The following is a 21,548-nucleotide window of genomic DNA, read 5'->3' on the forward strand; positions in this document are numbered from 1 at the left end:
AATTTGTGATCTTCTTGCCTCAGTCTCCAAACTAGATGAGATTATAGGTACATACCACCATGCCTGTTATTCTTAAAAGTTATATAGAATAACGTAGAAACTTAAAAACACAATTCAAATTATTTCTTAACATCAGGGACTCTTTTTAAGAATAATGAAAGGTATGATTTAAAATTAGCTACAATATCCCCAAATTATGGCTGAATTAAAAAATATTAATTAGTTTATGCTTTAACACTTACCAAGAAGTGGTGACATATTCTGAAATACACGAAGCAACTCTGGTGTAATACATGGGCTGTTCTCCAATGTTACTAACCTAGGAAGAAAACCACAGATGAATAAATCATTTTCATGCCCATTAATGCTACTAATACAATAATATGAATATAAAAAGTTTCATCTAAAGGACAAAAAAGTAGATAAAACATACAGTTATAAAAACTATCTACAAAAATTGGCAAATACCTCAAAATAAATACCTATGCATAGATTATGTAGTATTATTTCTTCATATATAACAATAATAGTAAGGAAAGTATTTACTAAAGTATGGATAATAATGAAATTATAATTTTAAAGCAAAAGCATGATAAATATGGTGAAAAGGGAGAAAATTATCTTGTTTTTCTGATTTTCTTGAAATGCTCTTGTGCGACATGTAATTTATATGCCCCTTCAACAAGAAAATGGACTAATATTAGTAAAATGACAGGCTAAATACTTTCTAAATATTAACTTAAAACAACAAAGTGCAATTACAAGCCGAAATCTAACACCCTTAGCAATCTACAACAATCAATGTATAAAAAATTATATAAATTATGGTTTATCACAGAAGTGTGTGACTGGTTTATCTATCTCCCCTAAGTCCCAGAGAACTTAAAGGAGAAAACCATGATTATCATAATAGCAGCAAAAAAGAAAAAAAAAACCTATTAAATATAATAATTGCTATAAAATTCTTACCTGATTATAAATAGAAAGGAAATTCCACAAGAAAGTACCAAATACTCATAGTAAATATACTTATCAATGATGACATGTTGAAACTGTCCTCTTGAAAAGCAGAAATAAGCCTCTAAACACTAATACCTTGTCTACCTCCATAATTATTCAGTTTACGTATGAAGGGCCTCTAATATGCCAAGCAAGTTAGTAAAAGATACAAGAATAAGAGAGAATATCAATATATGAACATCAACGGACTCTATATGCCAAAAATCAATAGTTAAGAAATAACTGGATGATGTTATGTCTCACAGATACAAAAATCCACCATCACAAAGATGTCAATTCTCACTGTTAAACAATTAAACAGTTTAACATCATTTCAGTTCAAATCCCTATAGAGTTTTTTCTGGAAATTAGGCTTGCCTAATTGCCTAAGGAGGATGCCTAAAATCAGACAAAAAATTTCAAGAAAAGAAAAAGGTATAAATGGGGCTGAGAAATCTGAGACAAATACTTGCTTAATTTGTTAGTACAACTTAGTATACATAAAATATATAAAACGAACAGAAATTAATTTACTAAAAAAAAAAACCCAGCACAATGAACAGACTTTCCTTGTCAACGGGTCCAAACTACCCGAGGCTTGTACTTTCCCTTTCAAGCTGTTACTCTATTTTCTATGCTAGCTTTCATGGAAGAAACCATGCTATTCAAAAGCGGGGGGGGGGGGTGGGGGGGTGGGGGTGGGGGGTTATATGAATCTAAACTCCTGAAAATGACAAGGTGTTTGACTTCAGAATCAACTAATAAAGATGAGGCAGGAGAAGAAATGAGACCAAAAAAAAAAAAAAAAAAATTCAAAGCACTACTCTTTACCATTAAAAAAGACAACGACTATTTTGACTAATATCACTGCATATACATATATTTTTCATGAAAATATTTCAAATTTTAAATTCAATGTTTTTAACAATGCGTAAAGTTACTAAAAATAACAAAATTTTGTAGTAAGCAACATCTTTTTAAAACATATAGAACAAAAAGTTTGAGCCATGAACACTAAGACAACTGGAGTATTTTTAATAAATCAATATTAAGAAGAAAAAGCAAAATAATGACATGAGCTACATAACTAACAAGTTAAAAAAAATAAATGCATGTAAAACTCAGTGGCACTCTCATCACTGCAATGACATATTACAAAAATAGATGTTTAGTCCTTAACATTCATTTAAGTTAAACACACACACACATACACACACACACACACACACACACACACACACACACACACAATGTACAATGGAAAATATAATGGTAGAGCACTTGCCTAACATACAAAAGGCCCTGGGCTGGACATACAGCACCACAAAACAAAAACACCATATAAGTCACCTGTTTTAGAGGTAATGTAACAAATTCAGATCTGAATCATATACTTTAATAACAGCAAAATATTCAATGTTTGGTCAAAAAAGTCACTAAACAATCAGAAATGATAGCAGCAAAATTTTTTTTTAAAAAGACTATCCAAATATATGGGAAATATATACCTATTTCCAATACTAATTTCACAGCTTTAAATATTTTATTATTTAATAAGAAAAATGAAAAAAATGAACCTTTTGTCTTATACATTAAGAAATCCTATAAATCCACAATTAAATATAGGAAATAAAAAATATGAAGCAAAAATATTTCAAAGGACAGAAACAATTTATAAATCTAAGAGTTTAATCATAAGGAGCTCTGAAAAATATACTTTAATAAATATACATCATTTTAAAATGTTTGTATTAGAGCATCATAACTGTATATAATAGTGGGATTCATGCAACATATCCATATATGCATACAAAATAATTTGATCAATTTCAATAAATGTACTTTAAAAAAAAGAGATAAAACAAAAATAAAACTATGAATGGGAAATATAAAGCAAATACATAAAAATTTTCTATTAGTATTTTAAAGGACTAAGTGCCCAAACTAAGATAAATAAAAAATCAATTAAAAGGGGCTGGGGATGTGGCTCAAGCGGTAGCGCGCTCGCCTGGCATGCGTGCGGCCTGGGTTCGATTCTCAGCACCACATACCAACAAAGATGTTGTGTCCGCCGAGAACTAAAAAATAAAGATTAAAAATTCTCTCTCTCTCTACTCTCTCACTCTCTCTTTAAAAAAAAAAAAAATCAATTAAAAAAACCAACTAAAATTAAAAGCCAAATAAATAAATAAAATAAAATAAATATTTAAACTTATAACAGAGGATGATATCAAAGCTGTAAATGAGCTGGGCACTGTGGCACACACTTGTAATCCCAGCAGCTCAGGAGGCTGAGGCAGGAGGATCTCGAGTTTAAAGCCTGCCTCAGCAAAAGTCAGGCACTAAGCAACTCAGTGAGACCTGTCTTTAAATAAAATACAAAATAGAGCTGGAGATGTGGCTCAGTGATCGAGTGGCCCTGAGTTCAATCCCTAGAATGAAGGGGGAATAAAGCTGTAAATGAATCCCTGGTCTCCACCCTGGGTCCATTTCAAGTTTATTAGTAAATTCTTAAATTGTCCAAAGAATAAACAGCACATTACAAAAAGCATTACAGTGTAAAGAAAATAATTTTCAAAATTGTTAGACTAGTAAAATAACCCTAATATAAAACAAAACAATGTCATAATGTATAGATCATAGAACCAGCTCATTTATAAATACAAGAAAAAAGAAAATTAGACAAAATACTAACAAAAAACTTTTTTAATAGTACTTTACAATTTATCCAAGTAAATAAAGTTTTTCTCAAGAAGCCAAGGCTTTTGTAAGAATTTTTATCTTTTAAGAGAAAAATATAATCTCTTAAATACATGGCAAAAAAACAATCAAATTGTTTTGTTCTTTTTGTTTTTAAATGATGAAAATCATACTGCATTTAATGGTATATAGCTGATATTGCTTATATAGCATTTATTGCCACACACACGCGAACACACACAAACATACACAAATACACACACACACCTTTTCAAGTAAAATACTTTTATAAATTCTGCTTAAAATAATTTATAGTATTGCTACAAATTTATATTGTTAGAAAAATGAAAAAATAAGACTAAAAATTCATGAGTTGATTCTTAGGATATAAGTTATATGACACAGGAAAAAACTACAGCAAGTAGGAAGAGGAGATAATAAACATAAGAGCAGAATGAAAGAGGAGATAAACAACAGAGAGTAAAAGCAAAAAGCTGGTTCTCTGACAAATCTCTAGAGAAATGGTTCTAGGGGAAAATAAGAAGCAATGAAAAAAAATCACATAATTGGTCTGCGAGTATCACTTTACATTCATGACCATAAATATCAGTTGGTATTGGTTATCCATAATAAATTCCAATTCTCATTTTTTAACTACTTTATAACTTTCCTCCCCGACATCTCTCTCATGTCTGTGTATACTCCTATATCAGCCCAAACTCTCAGCTGATGAACATGTTTCATATTTGATTGAAAAACCCAAGTCTGTTATATGGAACAAATTCCTATATTACCTAACTATAAAATCTGGAAATCTACCTTCCTGCCTCCAGTCAACATGAAGTATTGCAACTGCTATCAAAATTCAAATCCTCCATTGAGTTCTGACTTCTGTCCCTTTCCTTCTCCTTCAATTACCCCACTCTCTCAGTCAAGCCCCACCCATTCTTCTAGATCTTACATTTCCAGGCTTACATTCTAGACTCTTCTTTATAATAAAAATTCTCAAACAAGTTGTCAGTGTTCAGTACTTACTTCAAATTCCTTGTTCAACCTACTCATTCTAATTCCTGTTCCAATCACTCCACTGAAAACCCTTCTGGCATCTCCAGGAGGACACTTCTCTGTATTACCTTATTAGGACAATCAGAAACATTTGCCATAGCTGCCCACTCCCTCATTATAGATATTCTCTCTTAGCTCTGGTTTCCTACTATATCAATAGATAGCCTTTCTCTGTCTTTCTAGATGGCTCCTCCTTTCTCTGTCTTAGTAGATGACTCCTCTTCTATCCACAAAAATCTTGTAAGTTCATCAGGATCCTGCCCTGAGCAGAATATTCTCTATCTAAACTTCTCTTCCCATGCAATCTTATATGGATTTAAATGCCATATACAAAGAGCTAGCTACTTTAGCAAACATCTCATTCTCACAACAACCATGTAAAGTACCAATTATTTTTCCTACATTCACAGATGATTTATTCAAATGATAAACTGAATAAAGCATTACAAACTGAATCTGTCTGGTTCCAAATATGAGCTCTAGAGAAACATATAAAGAAATTTAAATTTGTACACTGATTCTTTAATCTAGAGAACCTTAACTAGTAATGAATTTAATAAGGTTTTAAAAAAATTTATATTCATTCATTATGCATGATGAATTGCATAAGGCTAGGAAAAATGAAATTGCCATTAGTAGAGCAATGCATTGTTATTATACTTTGTTTACATAATTCTTTGAAAACTTATATGGTTTTAATAAACACGCTAAGTCTAATACTGACAAGTCTGAATCTAGCTCTTCATAATTTTAACATTTTCTAACATTCAACATCATATAGTATCTATATGTAATGAAAAGCAATTTTGTGCCAGAATTAATGTTTTAATTTATAATCTAGAACAAGGGTTGGCAATCTACAGGTCATGGGCTAAAACCAATCCATATTCTATTTCCGGGAATGATCTTTAGTTGGAGCACAGCCATATCCATTTTTTTATGTAATGTGTATGATGGCCTTGACCAGCAGAGACTATATGATCTGGAAACCCTAAAACATTTACTATCTGGCCCTTTACCAAAAATGTTTACCAACCTCTGGTCTAGAGTGGTCCACCCTATACAAACATAAAAATATGAATATAAAAGATTTCAACAATATGCTAATTAACAATCAAACTATCTACCTGTCATTTCAGTTCAAATAACATAAACTGGGAAAGAATATCAGGAACCCAAATCACAAATTAGTAAGCATTTATCTAGTTAAGTTTTTAAATCATTCATTCACTATTCTAATATAAGATCAGTAATTTATAATTTGTACCTATAACAATTTCTAAGAATCAAAACTGTTAATTCTTAGACAACTAAGCAAAACTAACAAAGAAAGGAGGAAAGGGAGTAGTAGTAGGACTACCAACTCCAGTAGTCAATTTACACACCGGAATTTCTAAATCTTTCACGTATCATTCATTAAAAGACTGTCTCTGAAACTTTTTCCGTCACTAAGTTGAGTTTAATAGAATAGCTGCTTACATACACAGTACATAACTAATAAATGTTTATAGAACTAAACTGCCACGGAAATAGGGATTTGTGTTTTTTCTTCATTCTTTTAATGCTACACATGTAGTATAAGCATTTGGGACTGAGGTATAATATTTCGGCACTTAGTAAGATTGAGGTTGAGAAATAACTCAATATCCCCCCATCACATTTCATAGATTGGAAATTTTAAGACAATTTTAATTTGTGAAAGTTACCACAATTCTCATTTTACATGCCAAATTCCAAAAGAAGAAATTTAGATGATTCGTCTGTTTTAAGCCTATACTGAATAGCATCTGCCCCCCAAAAGGAGCTGTTATATTATCCACTTGAGGAAATCAATTCCATGTCCTTATTTTTTAAAATGCTACAGTGTTTTTACACATAACCTTTACTTTATTGGCATGAGAGTAGGGAAGGCCAGGGAAAAAATAATGGTATCAAGTTTTTCCTCTTACCATAATTCTAAACCATCTTCCAGAAGATAGACATGTGGAGGCTGGGAAACATCTGTACTCAGTTGGATAACTGGGAGCAGGAAAGGATACAGGTTCTTGCTGTCTGCTCCTAATCCCTATGAGAAGTATAAATACAACTTATGATAAGACACTCTAAGGTCCCTCCCTCCCACCAAAAATTTACCTATCATATCTGAAATCAATTTGTAAAGAATAAATCAAGAGTTTTTGAGGACGGCTCTCATTATATGCACTATTAAAAGCTGTTTACAAATAGAAAGAATCAAAAAATACTATTCAACTTCCTAATGGCAGTAAAAAAATATACATGCTTTGGCTTTTTGTTAATTATTTTTAATAATCTAAGAAAACAAAGATGAAAGATGAAAAAGGAGTCTAATCTAAAATTCCAGTATGCTTACTGATATCTTAGGGAGATTCATTGGTGTAGCATACTATAAACACTTCTGAAGAAAATAAAAAGGATTACAAATCAATCTCTTAACCATAATAATCTCTATACTCTAATAACGGCAGAAAGAAAACCAAATTAACCAACACCTACTCACTTAGGAAATAATGCAAATAATAATACAGCTTACAGAAAATTACAATGCCAGCCAGGCATGGTGATGCTCGCCTATAATGGCGCACACCTATAATCCCAGAAGCTTGGGTGACTGAGGCAGTAGAATGGTGAGGCCCTAAGCAACTCAGTGAGACCCTGTCTCTAAATAAAATACAAAATTGGTCTGGGGATGCAGCTCAGGGGTCAAGTCCTCCTGAATTCCATCCTAGGTTACCCCCATCCCCCAAATAATTACAATGCCATAAAATATATACATATTCCCCCTATGATGTCATATATCCTCAGTTTAGTTCTTTTTCCCCCAATTTTAGAGTGTACATTATTAACTATAGTCATCACACTATGTAATAAATCTAATTTAAATCTTTTGTCTAGTTAAAATTTTATACTTGTTGTTCAAAACATTTCTCCCCTTCTTGTCCCCTGGAAAACACCACTCTAATTCCTGCTTCTTTTAGTTCAACTTTTTCTGACTCATATATTAAGATCATGCAATATTTGTCTTTCACCTCATCATCATCTATGGGACATATACATTTTCAGTAGAAATGCATAAAGTTTATTGCTAAATGTGTTAACTGTAAGTTTAGCTTTCTCTCTAACCAAAAATACTTTAGAAGATCTTATTAAAGAGTTTTCAAAGGAAGAGAACTATAAAAATTCCATTACCTAATAAAGTAGTATACTGGGCCTTAGAACTAAGTTAAATTTCATTCCCCATAGTTCAGTCTTTTCATGGAACATAAATAAAAAAAAAATTTAAAAAACAGTCAAATTCATTTTGATTATCAAGTAGACTAAAAAGTTCCCAGGGAAATTAAAATTTACTCAATAGCCTACTAAAATAAGCAAAACATGCTAGCATTAGAAAAACTAAGGTAAATAACTGCTGAACACACACTGTGTCAAAGACTAAGAGATCTAAGTACCTTGTAATCTAATGACTGAATGATGTCCCAACCCGATATGAAGCTTTAAAAATGTGAACTCTCTAGAGACCCACAATAACTATAAGATATTGTCTACCATATTATGAAATCTCAAATAAATTTATTAGTTTATAAGAGAAAATTAACTTTGTAACTTTCTGTGACCTATAATTTTTTTAAAGAAAAAAACCAGGAACAGTACCCTTTAGATTTGGCCTTTCTCATGGTACTACCCTTGGTTCTCTTCTCATATCCCATTAACACATTGATTATGTCTAAATCTATTACCTCCAACCCAATTTTCTGAATTCCAGACACTCAAATGACTATAGGACATTATCTTCCAGAAGGAATCTCAAACTCTTAACACTGAACCAATTCATTGTCTTCCTAAAAAATTGTTCATTAGTGACTCAGGAGGATGAGGCAGGAGGATCTCACGTTCAAGGCTAGTCACAAACAACTCAGCGAGGCCCTAAGCAATTTAGTGAGACCTTGTCTCAAATGTAGCTCAGTGATGGAGCACCCTGGGTTCAATATCCAGTACCAAAAAAAAAAAAAAAAAAAGAGAAAAAGAAATTGCTCCTCTTCCTACATTTCCTTCCTGCCTGCATCCAAGTGATATGAACCATTAAACTTAGTGATAAATTATATCCTATCCTCTTCCTGATTCGTCCCTAACTTTACTTCATGTCCAAACAATCCTTAATCCTACCTCTTTAATATTCTTTAAATCTCTCCCCCTCTTTTCCATAAATTGAACCTAGATCCTTATCATCACCCTTATCTAGATCCTTTTTCATAATTAAGAATCTCAGTGAGGCTTTGACAGCTTTTCTAAAATAAAAATAATCACCCCAGTGGCTCAGGAGGTTAAGGCAGGAAGATTGCAAGTTAAGAGCCAGCCTCAAAAACTTAGTAAGGTCCTGAGCAACTCAGGGAGACCCTGTCTCTACATAAAATTTTAAAGGAGGGGGAGGGGGCGAGGCAGCACTGAAGATGTGGCTCAATGTCTCAGGGTCCAATCTTCAGTACAAAAGAAAGAAAGTAAGAAATCATAACAACCCTTCCTCTGAACTTCAAAAGATATTATTTTAGCCTTCTTGATCCAATATACAAGTTCTGTATATCATGTTCTAACTACACCAAACAACTCAGAAAAATCACTATGCTAGTTATCTGGAGAAAGCTGACAGATTCAGGACAAGCATTTACTACTGTTCTCTCCTAAAACACACTAAAAAAGATATAGACTTTTTTTTTTTTTAAGGACTTAAAACCATAAGAAAAAAAGAAAGAATTAGAAAAGTAAAAGTAATTTAATATGGATGCTGGAAAGAAAGACAAGTGGTAACTGACTCAGACAACTAAGCAACCAAGGCTCAAATTAAAGAGTTTAAAAAAAAAAAAAAACTCACAAAACAAAGGTAAGAAGCAGCCTGATTTACATTACTGATCTTCCAAAGGACTCAGGAACTGGTAGTGCCAATTATTTTGAAAAAATTTATTTATGTCTGTGCATATATGTGTGTTTGGGGGACTATGAGTGAAGAAGTATTAATAATAAGAAAACTTCTAGAAGGTGTTTTAAAAAGCAATTTGATAACAAGATCTCACATAAACAAGAAGATAAACAACTGGCTCTTCTCTTGAACTAGCATAAAACTGTTTTCTGCTAAAAGTAAAAAAAAATACTCTCAAGACAAGAAGATTCCATGTAATCAAGAGCTGGGGATGATATAAAACAAGAAGATTAGATTACACTGTAATAGGCAGAAGATTGGGGGATCTTTCACTGAGAAAAGATATCAAAATATTAACATGGCTTGCTTTCCCACAAAATGTAATACAGATCAATCTAAAAGAAACCCTACATTTTCAAGCTTCTGACAGAAACTCACCCCCTCCACTGAGCTTTTCAATACCCACTCCTAAATTTATACAACCTGTTGATAGATCTTGAACTTGGAAGATGTTTAAAGATGCATTATACTGCTTCAAATTTTTCATGATGGAAAGTAAGTAAACAAATAGAAACGAGGGCTGGAGATGTAGCTCAGCAGTAGAGTGCTTGCCTGGCACATGTGAGGCACTGGGTTCAATCGTTAGCACCACATAAAAATAAATAAATAAAATAAAGGTACTGTGTCCAAATACAACTAAAAAGTATTAATAAATAAATAGAAATGAGCAACTAAGAATGAAACAATATGATTAAAATATCTAATATGAAAAATATAAGACAAAACAATTAGAAAATAGCATCTTGAAAGAAAGCAAGACCAAAAGGAAATTAAAGTTTGGAAAAGTTTAACATCCTTGGTATAATAAAACACTGCATTCACAAAATAAAAATGAAATTTACAAAAAGATTCTTCTAAATATAAGTCACAGACATTAAAATATGACCAGAAAAGAATTGCACGATACAAAGGTTAAAAGATAACATTGAGAAAAATCTCACAGAAAGTAAAATAAAAGCACAAAGACAAGAAAAAGCAGGAAATATGCAGTAAAAAAAAAGTAGAGAACTGATTCAGAATATCCATCAGCTAAGTTATTACAAGTTTGGAGAGAAGAGAAAACCATAAAATGGAAAAAATAATCAGCAAAATACAATACATTTATCTAAACCTCTAACATATGTTTCAGTCTGAAATGTTCACCAGGTGTCCAGAACAATGGAATAAATACACACCTACATCATCATGAGACTGCAAACAGGTACAAATGGACTAGGGATGTAGACTGAGTACTTGCCTAGCATGTATGAGGCTCCAGGCTCTATCCCCAGCACAAAAATATATAAAATTAACTTTAAAAAAAAAAAAAAGAAAGAAGATGATCATACAATTGCCATAAATGGGAAGAAGTGATGACACATTCAAGAATTAAGAAAAATATCTCTAAAATTGAGACCACAGCCACACAGCCACCCAAAGCTTCATGGCACACATCGCTGAACGCTACCTACCAGCCCTCCCAACCCCAACTCCACAGTCCATCATAGAAAGAATCCGCTTTCATCTTGGGACACCTTCATTGCCATCTTTAGTTAGGGCAACTCTCAGCTTAGAACACCGGCTGGGTAGGTACTGATAGTCCCCAACTACCCCTCGCCCCAGCACAACGACTGCCCAATACAAAACAACCTTCTAAGACAGGTATAAAAACACAGCGCAACCCACAAGCCCTGCTAAGAGAAAGATCTCCAAATAGGAAGTAGAAAGGGAGAGGGTGAGCAAGATACAGTTTAGAGACTAAATTTAGAGACCAGGAACTGAGAGATCTACAGGTGATATAAGGAGATAAGACCAGGCACCCACATCACAGAGGAGATCCTTGGGGTACAGTCTCCCACTGGGGACAGATGGTACCATACCCAACTTCCAGGTGCCCTGAACTTCTAAGACCAACCTTCCCACCCTGAGGTGGGAACCTCCTTCCCAACCTTCACAATCCTGAGGGTGCAGATACCAGCAAACAACATACAATCCCACCTATTGAATGAGAAGGGAATCAGGAAAGATACTGATCTCCAACCAAAACAGTCTCTGTTTCTTCTTTTAAAATTTATTTTTCTTTTTTCCTCCCTCTCTATTCTGCCACTCTTGACATTCCCAACATTTGTGAAACCAAATACATTGCATGAATTAGGATACCGAGGACTGGGATGTCTGAAAAGTATATTACAGTTGTGTTATATATTCTTTTACCTCCTATTTTTACGTTTTTTATGTTTCTTAATATTTGTGTGTTTATTTTATGTGCTCTATTGTCTTCCCACTTACTTGTCTCCTCAAAATCACTTCCTCACTCTTCTCCTGCTCCTAACCTTCTTCTTTAGATTCCTCTCTCACACTTCCTAAGAAATAATAACTCTATTCCTCATCTCTTACTCCTTCAACATCTCATCCTATACCTCACTTCCTGTTCTTTGTCCACATCAGAAACTGTAAACCCTTCTACAAACCTACTGTTTTTATTGTAGATAATAAATGAACTCATCATTTCTGTACTATTGTGATAAAACTGTAAACGTCTTATTAACAACTATTAGGTTTAAGGTTGAATAATATTTGTATTAGGATTTGTTAACACTCTTCTTTCCCTCAAAGGAAAGGTACTGGAACCCTGAAGGGGCACTATAAGCCTACAGGATAAAACCAGGAATGCCTCCAATCCATGGTGCTAGAAGGGAGGACACACAAACAACATGAAAAAACAAGGAAAAAAAGTGCCTCAGACAAATCAAGATAATACATTATTAGAATGCATGACTAGCATATCAGAAGAAATGACAGAGAAGGAGTTCAGGATGTACATAATTAAATGTTCTGTAAATTAAAGGATGATATAAGAGAACAAATACAGGCAGCAAAAGATCAGTTTGATAGAGCTATATAGGCAAATACAGAAAGCAAAAGATACTTCAACAAAGAGATAGAGGTTCTGGGGCGGGGGACAAAAATCCTCAAAATGAAAGAAACAATAAACCAAATTAAAAGCTCAATAGAAAGTGTCACCAAATGATTAGACCACTTGGAAGACAGGACCTCAGACAATGAAGAAAAATTATAATCTAGAAAAGAATGTAGTTCACAACAGTGAAGATGATAAGAAACCATGAGCAAAACACTCAAGAAAGATAACATGAAAAGACCAAATGTAAGAGTATTTCGATAGAGGAAGGTGTAGAGTTCCAAACCAAAGGAATGAAGAATCTATTCAATGAAATAATATTAGAAAACTTTCCAACCATGAAGAATGAATTGGGAAACCAAATACAAGACGCTTACAGGATGACAAAGTCCAAAATCACAACAGATCCACACCAAACAAGGTACATAATAATGAAAATGCCAAGCATACAGAATAAGAAAAGAATCTTAAAAGCCATGAGAGAAAGGAATCAAATCACATATAGGGGGAAACCAATTGGAATTTTCTGCAGATTCTTCAAACCAGACCCTGAAAACGAGAAGATCCTGGAAAAACATATACCACGCTATGTAAGAAAATGGATGTCAACCAAGATCTTGTATCCAGGGCTAGGGTTGTGGCTCAGTGGTAGAGCGCTCACCTCGCATGTGCGAGAACCTGGGTTGGATCCTCAGCACCACATTAAAAAAATAAATAAATTAGTAAAATAAAGGTATTGTGTCCAACTACAACTAAAAAATAAATATTAAAAAAAAAAAGAATCTTGTAAACTCACCAATCAAAAGACATAGGCTGGCACAGGGGATTTAAAAAGATACAAAACTATGCTGCCTCCAAGAGACTCATCTCATAGGAAAAGACATCCACAGACTGAAGGTGAAGGGTAGGGAAAAAAACATACCACTAACATGGACTGCGGAAAAAAGCAGGAGTCTCCATCCTCATATCAAATAAAGTAGACTTCAAACCAAAGTTGATAAAAAGGGATAAATAAGGACATTTCATACTGCTTAAGGAAACCATACACCAACAAGACATAACAATTATAAATATATATGCCTCAAACAATAGACCATCTACATTCATCAAACAAACTCTTCTCAAATTCAAGAGTCAAATAGCCCACAACACAATAATTCTGGATGATCTTTCACCAATGGATAGATCTTCCAAACAAAAGCTGAACAAAAAAACTATAAAACTCAATAATAAAATCAGTAACTTAGGCTTAACTGACATATATAGAATATTTCATCCATCAACAAGCAAATCACTTTCTTCTCAGTAGCACATGGATCCTTCTTTAAAATAGACTCCATATTATGCCACAAAGCAACTCTTAGCAAATACAAAAAAGTAGGGATACTACCATGCATTCTATTAGATCATAATGAAATAAAATTGAAAACAAATGATAAAATGAAAAACGAAAGCTACTCCAACACCTGGAGACTAAATAATATTAAATGAACAATGGATTGCAAAAGGCATCAAAGAAGAGAAAATTCTTAGAGGTAAATAACACTGATACAACATATCAAAATCTCTGGGATACTATGAAGGCAGTACTAAGAGAAAAGTTCATTGCATGCAGTTCATTCCTTAAAAGAAGAAAAGGTCAACAAATAAATGACCTAATGTTATATAGCTCAAAGCCCTAGAAAAAGAACAAATCAACACCCAAAGCAGTAGAAGACAGGAAATAATTAAAATCAGAGCTAAAAAATCAATGAAATTGAAACAACAACAACAACAACAACAAAACTTAAAAACTTAAACTTAAAATAAAAAGTTGGTTCTTTGAAAAAAATAAATAAAATTGATAAACCCTTAGCCATGCTAACAAAGAGGAGAGAGAAAAAAATATTCCCTCAAATTACTAACATCCATGATGAAAAAAGAAATATCAAAACAGATACTACAGAAATACAGAAGATAATTAGAAATTATTTTAAAAATTTGTATTCCAATAAAATAGAAAACATCAAAGGCATTGATAAATTTCTAGAGTCATATGATTTGCCCAAACTGAATCGGGATGATAAAAGAGAAAACACTTCCAAACTCATTCTATGAGGCCAATATCACCCTGATTCCCAAACCAGACAAAGACACATCAGAGAAAGAAAACATCAGACCAATCTCTCTAATGAACATAGATGTGAAAATTCTCAATAAAATTCTGGCACACTGAACACAAAAACATATCAAAAAGATAGTGCACCAAAAACAAGTGGGGTTCATCGCAGGGATACAAGGTTTTGGTTCAAAATACAGAAATCAATAAATGTAATTCATCACATCAATGGACTTAAAGAATCATATGATCATCTTAATAAATGCAGAAAAAGCATTCTACAAAATATAGCACCACTTCATGTTAAAACAGTAGAAAAACTAGGGATAACAGGAACACATCTCTCATTGTAAAAGCTATCTATGCTAAGGCCAAGGCCAACATCATTATAAATGGAGAAAAATTCCCTCTAAAAACTGGAATAAGATAGGAATGCCCTCTTTCACCACTTCTATTTAACATAATCCTTGAAACTCTAGAGCAATTAGACAGACAAAAGAAATAAAAGGGATACAAATAGGAAAAGAAGAACTTAAGCTATCACTATTTGCCAACGACATGATTCTATACATAGAAGACCCAAAAAAAAGTCCACCAGAAAACTTCTAGAACTAATAAATGAATTTAGCAAAGTAGCAGGATATAAAATCAACAACCACAATCAAAGGCATTTCTGTATATCAGTGACAAATTCTCTGAAAGAGAAATTAAGAAAACTACCCCATTTACAATAGCCTCAAAAAAAAAAAAAAAACCCTGGGAATCAACTTAACGAAAGAGGTGAAAGACCTCTGCAATGAAAACTACAGAACACTAAAGAAAGAAATTAAAAAAGACCTTAGAAGATGGAAAAATCTACCTTGTTCTTGGATAGGCAGAATTAATATCGTCAATATGACCATACTACCAAAAGCACCATAAAGATTTAATGCAATTCCAATCAAAATTCCAATGACACTCCTCACAGAAAGAGAAAAAGCAGTCATGAAATTCATCTGGAAAAATAAGAGACCCACAATAGCTAAAGCAGTCCTTAGCAAGAAGAGTGAAGCAGGTAGCATCACTATATCAGACCTTAAACTATACTACAGAAAAACAGTAACAAAAAATGGAATGGTACTGGCACCAAACTAAACTTGTAGACCAATGGTACAGAATAGAAGACACAGAGACAAACCCACATAAATACAGGTATCTTATATTACACAAAGGTGCCAAAAACATATATTGGAGAAAAAATAGCCTCTTTAACAAATGGTGCTAGGAAAACTGGAAATCTATATGCAACAAAATGAAATTAAGCCCTTATCTCTTACCATGCACAAAACTCAACTCAAAGTGGATCAAGGACCTAGGAATTAAGCCAGAGACCCTGCTACTAATATAAGAAAAAGTAGGCCCAAATCTCCATCAGGCTGGATTAGGCCCTGACCTTAATAAGACTTCTATAGCGCAAGAATTAAAATCAAGAATCAATAAATGGGATGGATTCAAACACAAAATCTTCTCAGCAAAGGAAATAATCAGTGAAGTGAATAGAGAGCTTACAGAATGGGAGCAAATTTTTACCACAGGCACATGAGACAGCACTAATCTCTAGGATATATAAATAACTCAAAAGTCTTAAAACACACACACACACAAAATAACCCAGTCAATAAATGAGCCAACAACTGAACAGACACTTCTCAGAAGATGAAATAAAATCAATCAACAAATAGATGTAAAAATGTTCAACATCTCTAGCAATTAGAGAAATGCAAATCAAAACTACTCTAAGATTTCATCCCACTCCAAGCAGAATGGCAGCTATTAAGAATACAAACGGGGGTGGGGTGGGGGGTGGGGTGGTGGTGGTGGTGGTGGTGGTGGTGGCTCAGAGGTAGATTACTCGCCTAGTATGTGTGAGGCACTGGGTTCCATCTTCAGCACCACAAAAAAATAAAATATTGTGTCCACCTATAACTAAAAAATAAACATTAAAAACAAACCCCACAAACAGGGCTGGGGTTGTGGCTCAGCAGTAGAGCACTTGCCTACCGCATGCAACGCCTTGAGTTGGATCTTTAGCACCACATATAAATAAATAAAATAAACATATTGTGTCCAACTACAATAAATAAACATTTTTAAAAAATCTTAAAAAGAATACAAACAAAAAAGAATACAAACAACAATAAGTGATGGTGAGGATGTGGGGAAAAGGGCACACTCTTACATTGCTGGCAGGACTGTAAATTGGTACAACCAATCTGGAAAGCAGTATGGAGATTCCTTGAAAAACTGGGAATGGAACCACCCACTCCTTGGTTTATACCCAAAGGACTTAAAAACAGCCACATCCATGTTTATATGAGCACAATTCACAGCTACATTGTGGAACCAACCTAGTTGTCCCTTAGTAGATGAATGGAAAAAGAAAATGTGGTATATATACACAATGGAGTATTACTCAGCAATAAAAGAGAATAAAATCATGGCATTTGCAGATAAATGAATATCATGCTAAGTGAAGTAAGCCAATCCCCAAAAAACAAATGCTGAATGTTTTCTCTGATATAAGAAGGCTGATGCATAGTGGGGTTGGGAGGGGGAACAAGGGAGTATTAGATGAACTCTAGATAGTTTTGAACTCTAGATAATTTTCACAAACATTATACTAAGTGAAATACAGCATGCAAACAAAAAAATGCTTACAGAATGATGCTATTCATGCAAAATTCAATGTCAGGTTGGAAGCAGGATAGTGGTTACCTTTTGGAGCACAGCGAGTAATGGGAATACAAACAGGACTCTCGGGGTGCTGCCAATGTAACTTACCTTTTGGTTGGTTATGTAAATATGTATATATTGTGGAAATTATTAAGTTTTATACATATAATGTATCTTTTTTACTTGTATAAAAAATTTAAATAAAATGGAATGTTAAACCCATGAAAATAACTATGGGTTAAAAAAAAAAGATGCTGATTTATGGTGGGGATGGGGGGAGGGGAGCATGGGAGGAACAGACAAACTTTAGAAAGAGCAAAGGGGAAGGAGAGGAAAGAAGGGGACATGGGGGTAGGAAAGATGGTAGAATGAGATGGACATCATTACCCTAGGTACATGTACGAAAACATGGTGTGGCTCTACTTTGTGTACAATATGAAAAACTGTGCTCTATTTATGTAGTATGAATTGAATTCTGCTGTTATATATAATAAATTAGAATAAATAAAATAAAAAATAAGCCACAAAAAATTCTGAGTAGTCAAAAACTAAACACACACACACAAAAAATGAGTAGCCAAACTACTGAACTTTGTGAAAATAGAATAAAACCATTTTCACATATGCAAAATCTCAAAAAATTTACCTCCGTTTATCTTTTACAAGAATGCCACTCCCATTCATGGACATCATCACAAGGAAGAAATTGAACAAGATGGCAAAATGAGGTATAGAAAACAGGCATTCCACAGAAAAAACAAGAATAATCCTTTAAGTGACAGTGAAAAGGGATCCAATTATAACAGCTAAGCATAAGCACAAAGTAAAACCAGTCTAGACTAAAGCACATAAAAATATTTCATATTTCTTCAAGATGATGAAAGTAACATAATGCCTGATGTTTCTGACCATACTGAAGGACAGTTTAAGTAACAGGTAAAAAATATGGGTTCAATTACATAGGGTAGTAAGAAGAAATCTAGGATGACGTAAGTTTCACCTCTGGAGTACTCATACTATTTCCCCATTATTCAATCAAATACTAACATGGACACTAATGGGAAGAAATTTTACAGATGTAATTAAGTCTGCTATCAACTGACCTTAAGATAAAAAAATTATCCAGGTAGGCCTACTTACTCATATGAGCTTTTTAAGAGAGTTTTCTCTCGCTAGTTGCATAAAGGGCAGTCAGAGATTGAAGACCTCAGAAGAATTGACATGAAAGAATTTCTCCATGTTGAAAGAATGTGTGGTCTATAAAAAATGAAAGGATTCCCTTGCTCACATTCCTCAAATAAGCTGTAACCTTCATACCACAGATCAAGGAACTACATTCTGTCAACAATCTGAGTGAATATGGTAAGATTTTTTTCCATAAAGACTCCCAGGGAAACTTGGACTGGCAGATACCTCAATTTCAGCCCATTAGACTCTGATCAAAATTTAGACATGGCATACCAGATTTCTGACTTACAAAACTATGACCTAATAAGTGGATGTTGTTTTAAATCACCAGATTTATGGTAATTTGACACATAGCAACAGAAACTATTATACTAAGCAAAGAAGTAGCTGTTGGAAAGATGGTATGAAAAAAAGAAAATTAATATATACCTTAAACTTAAGGTATATATTAAATTATTTTAACTGTACAAAGTCTATTTAAGGTATACCTTAAATAGACTTTGTACAGCTAAAAAAAACTTGACCCATAATCGTGTCCAAGTTAACTTATAATAACTTTATAGGGAGAATGGAGAGATGGAAGTGACACAAAGGGTTTAATAGGATTAAATCTTCATCTAGTAAGGAAGTCAAGAGGTGATGAAGTATTTAAATCAAGAGTAAATAACACATGCACATTACACAGATTTTATAAACAAAAAGATCCATCCATAAGAAAAGTAGATTCCTCCACTAAGCAGGAAATAAAGAGGAGCAGAGTACTGTCGCTTCTCAACAAGAAAAAAAAAAATCTTCAAAACAGGTACAGGTGTTCACACCTGTAATCCAGCTACTCAGGAGGCTGAGGCAGGAGGATAACAAGTTGCAGGCCAGCTTGAGCAAATTAATACCCTGTCTCAAGGGGCTGGAGCTGGGGCTCGGGTTCGGGCTCAGTGGTAGAGTGCTCGCCTAGCATGCACTGGGTTCAATCCTCAGCACCACATAAATGTAAAATAAAGACATAAATAAATGTATTGTGTCCAACTACAACTTAAAAAAAAAAAATACCCTGTCTCAAAATAGAAATCAAAAGTGCTGGGATGTAGCTCAGTGGTAAAGAATCCCTCAGTTGGGTGGTGGGTGATTAATCTTAAAAACAACAACAAAAGGGCTGGGGGTGTGGCTCATGATAGTACCCTTGCCTAGTAATATATGAGGCTCTGGGTTCCATCTCCAGTATCACAAAACAACTTCAAAAGCTGACTCCTTAACGTATCCACATAGATAAACCCTTAAAAGAAATAAAAATCTACCACATTCTCTCATTCCTTGGGAGTTTTACAGATGCTGCTCAATTTGGCAAAAATACCCTTAACATCCTCATCCCTAAATCACCATCTCATTAACATCCACTCCCCTCCCTCCTTTTAAAATACTATTTAACACATGCATATTACAACACCACCATTTGGATACCATCTCTGCCAGGAGGTCTTTGCTGATACCTCACTTTATCCTTCTAACAAGATAGATAACCCTATACAGGTTCCCATATCACCACATTATCACTGATAAAAGAGCCCTTTTATGACAAAGTTGATTTTCCTAGATAGTCACCTCACAAAGAGCCTGCCCTATTTACTTCTACATCTAAGTTTCTAGTATCATGCACTATACACTGTAGGCCCTCAAATTTTTATTATATAAATTAAATACCTCTTTCCACTAAAGCCAACTATTACAGACTAGAAAGTTCATTTTTAGCCAGTTATACACTTCTGCAGGCAAAGACTACCAAAGTCTGGGTTTCCAGCTTTGTAAAAAATACAGAAGGAAAACACAGAAAAGCTTACACTATCATCTGTTACAAGCCAAAAGATGACCACAGTTTTCAAGAAAGGACACCTACCAATAAACTTAATTGTCCCAAATGATTAAAGTTTCAATTTTAGTATCAATTATTATATGCTTATTTCAAAAGGGCAGGTAATTATTTTACACCCCTGTCCCTATACAGACATACAGGGTAGTTACCATGATTAAAGAACCCAAACATTACACAAGGTTTCTCAGGCTTACTAAGAGATTCCCTGAAGTAGTACTGCCTAAGTAGAAACTAAAGGTGGGGTTTTTGTTCTTGTTGTTTGTTTATTTTTAAATCTTCCTCACAAAACTCCCCAAATGAATCTAAAAGGACATTTTGGCAGACATATAATATGAAGAATCTGGAAGGCATTCTTAGTTCTGTTAAAGATGCAGTGCAAATTCATCACTAATCTTCTGTTATGGTTTTTTTTTTTAATTTATTCTCTTTTACAAGAGGAATATAACCTTTTTTAAAAAAAAAAAAATTGTAGTTGTAGATGGACAGAATGCCTTTATTTTATTTGTTTATTTTTATGTGCTGCTGAGGATCAAAACCAGTGCCTCATGCATGCCACTGAGCCAGAGGCTCTGCCCTAAAGAAATATAATCTTTATAGAATAATCATAAGAATTAAAGGGTAGACAGAATGAGACATGTTTTTGAAGAGCTTTGGTGGGGGCAAAAGAAGTATTACTGTTTAATGGTATAATTTCCGTTTTATAGGATGAAAAGAATGTGTGCACAACATTATAAGTATTTAATATTACTGAACGTTATACCTAAAATTGGTTAAGATGGCAAATTTTATATTATCTAAATTTTATCAAAATAAAAATAGGGGTAAATGTGCTTAAAATATTTTGTATCACTATTCATCTACCTAAAACTAATACAAATTTGTAACTATAAAATTCATCCTTAAATATTCATGAAAAGAATAAGTTCACATCCCAAAATCATTAAGGTGTTGAGAAAGGTTTTTAAAAACTAACATAAAAATTTCACAGTAATAATTCTGTTTTTTGGGGGGAGTGGTGGGAGAGGCAGGTACT

At 33.6% G+C, this 21,548-nt stretch overlaps 1 protein-coding gene across 7 annotated transcripts in view; it reads right to left on the reverse strand.

Annotated features, from left to right (window-relative positions):
• IPO11 (importin 11) overlaps window positions 1–21,548 on the reverse strand; it is a 218,473-nt gene that overhangs the window by 94,590 nt on the left and 102,335 nt on the right. For all 7 annotated transcript variants that reach the window (XM_081293441.1, XM_081293442.1, XM_081293444.1 and 4 more), the window contains 2 exons: window positions 6,714–6,829; window positions 243–319 (listed from right to left, as the gene is read on the reverse strand). In XM_081293441.1, the coding sequence (XP_081149567.1) occupies window positions 243–319; window positions 6,714–6,829 (193 nt within the window). The remainder of the gene's footprint in view (window positions 1–242; window positions 320–6,713; window positions 6,830–21,548) is intronic.

The sequence above is a fragment of the Spermophilus citellus genome (genome assembly GCF_964194105.1).
Source record: "Spermophilus citellus genome assembly, chromosome: 1".
In the NCBI taxonomy this organism is placed as follows: Eukaryota; Metazoa; Chordata; class Mammalia; order Rodentia; family Sciuridae; genus Spermophilus; species Spermophilus citellus.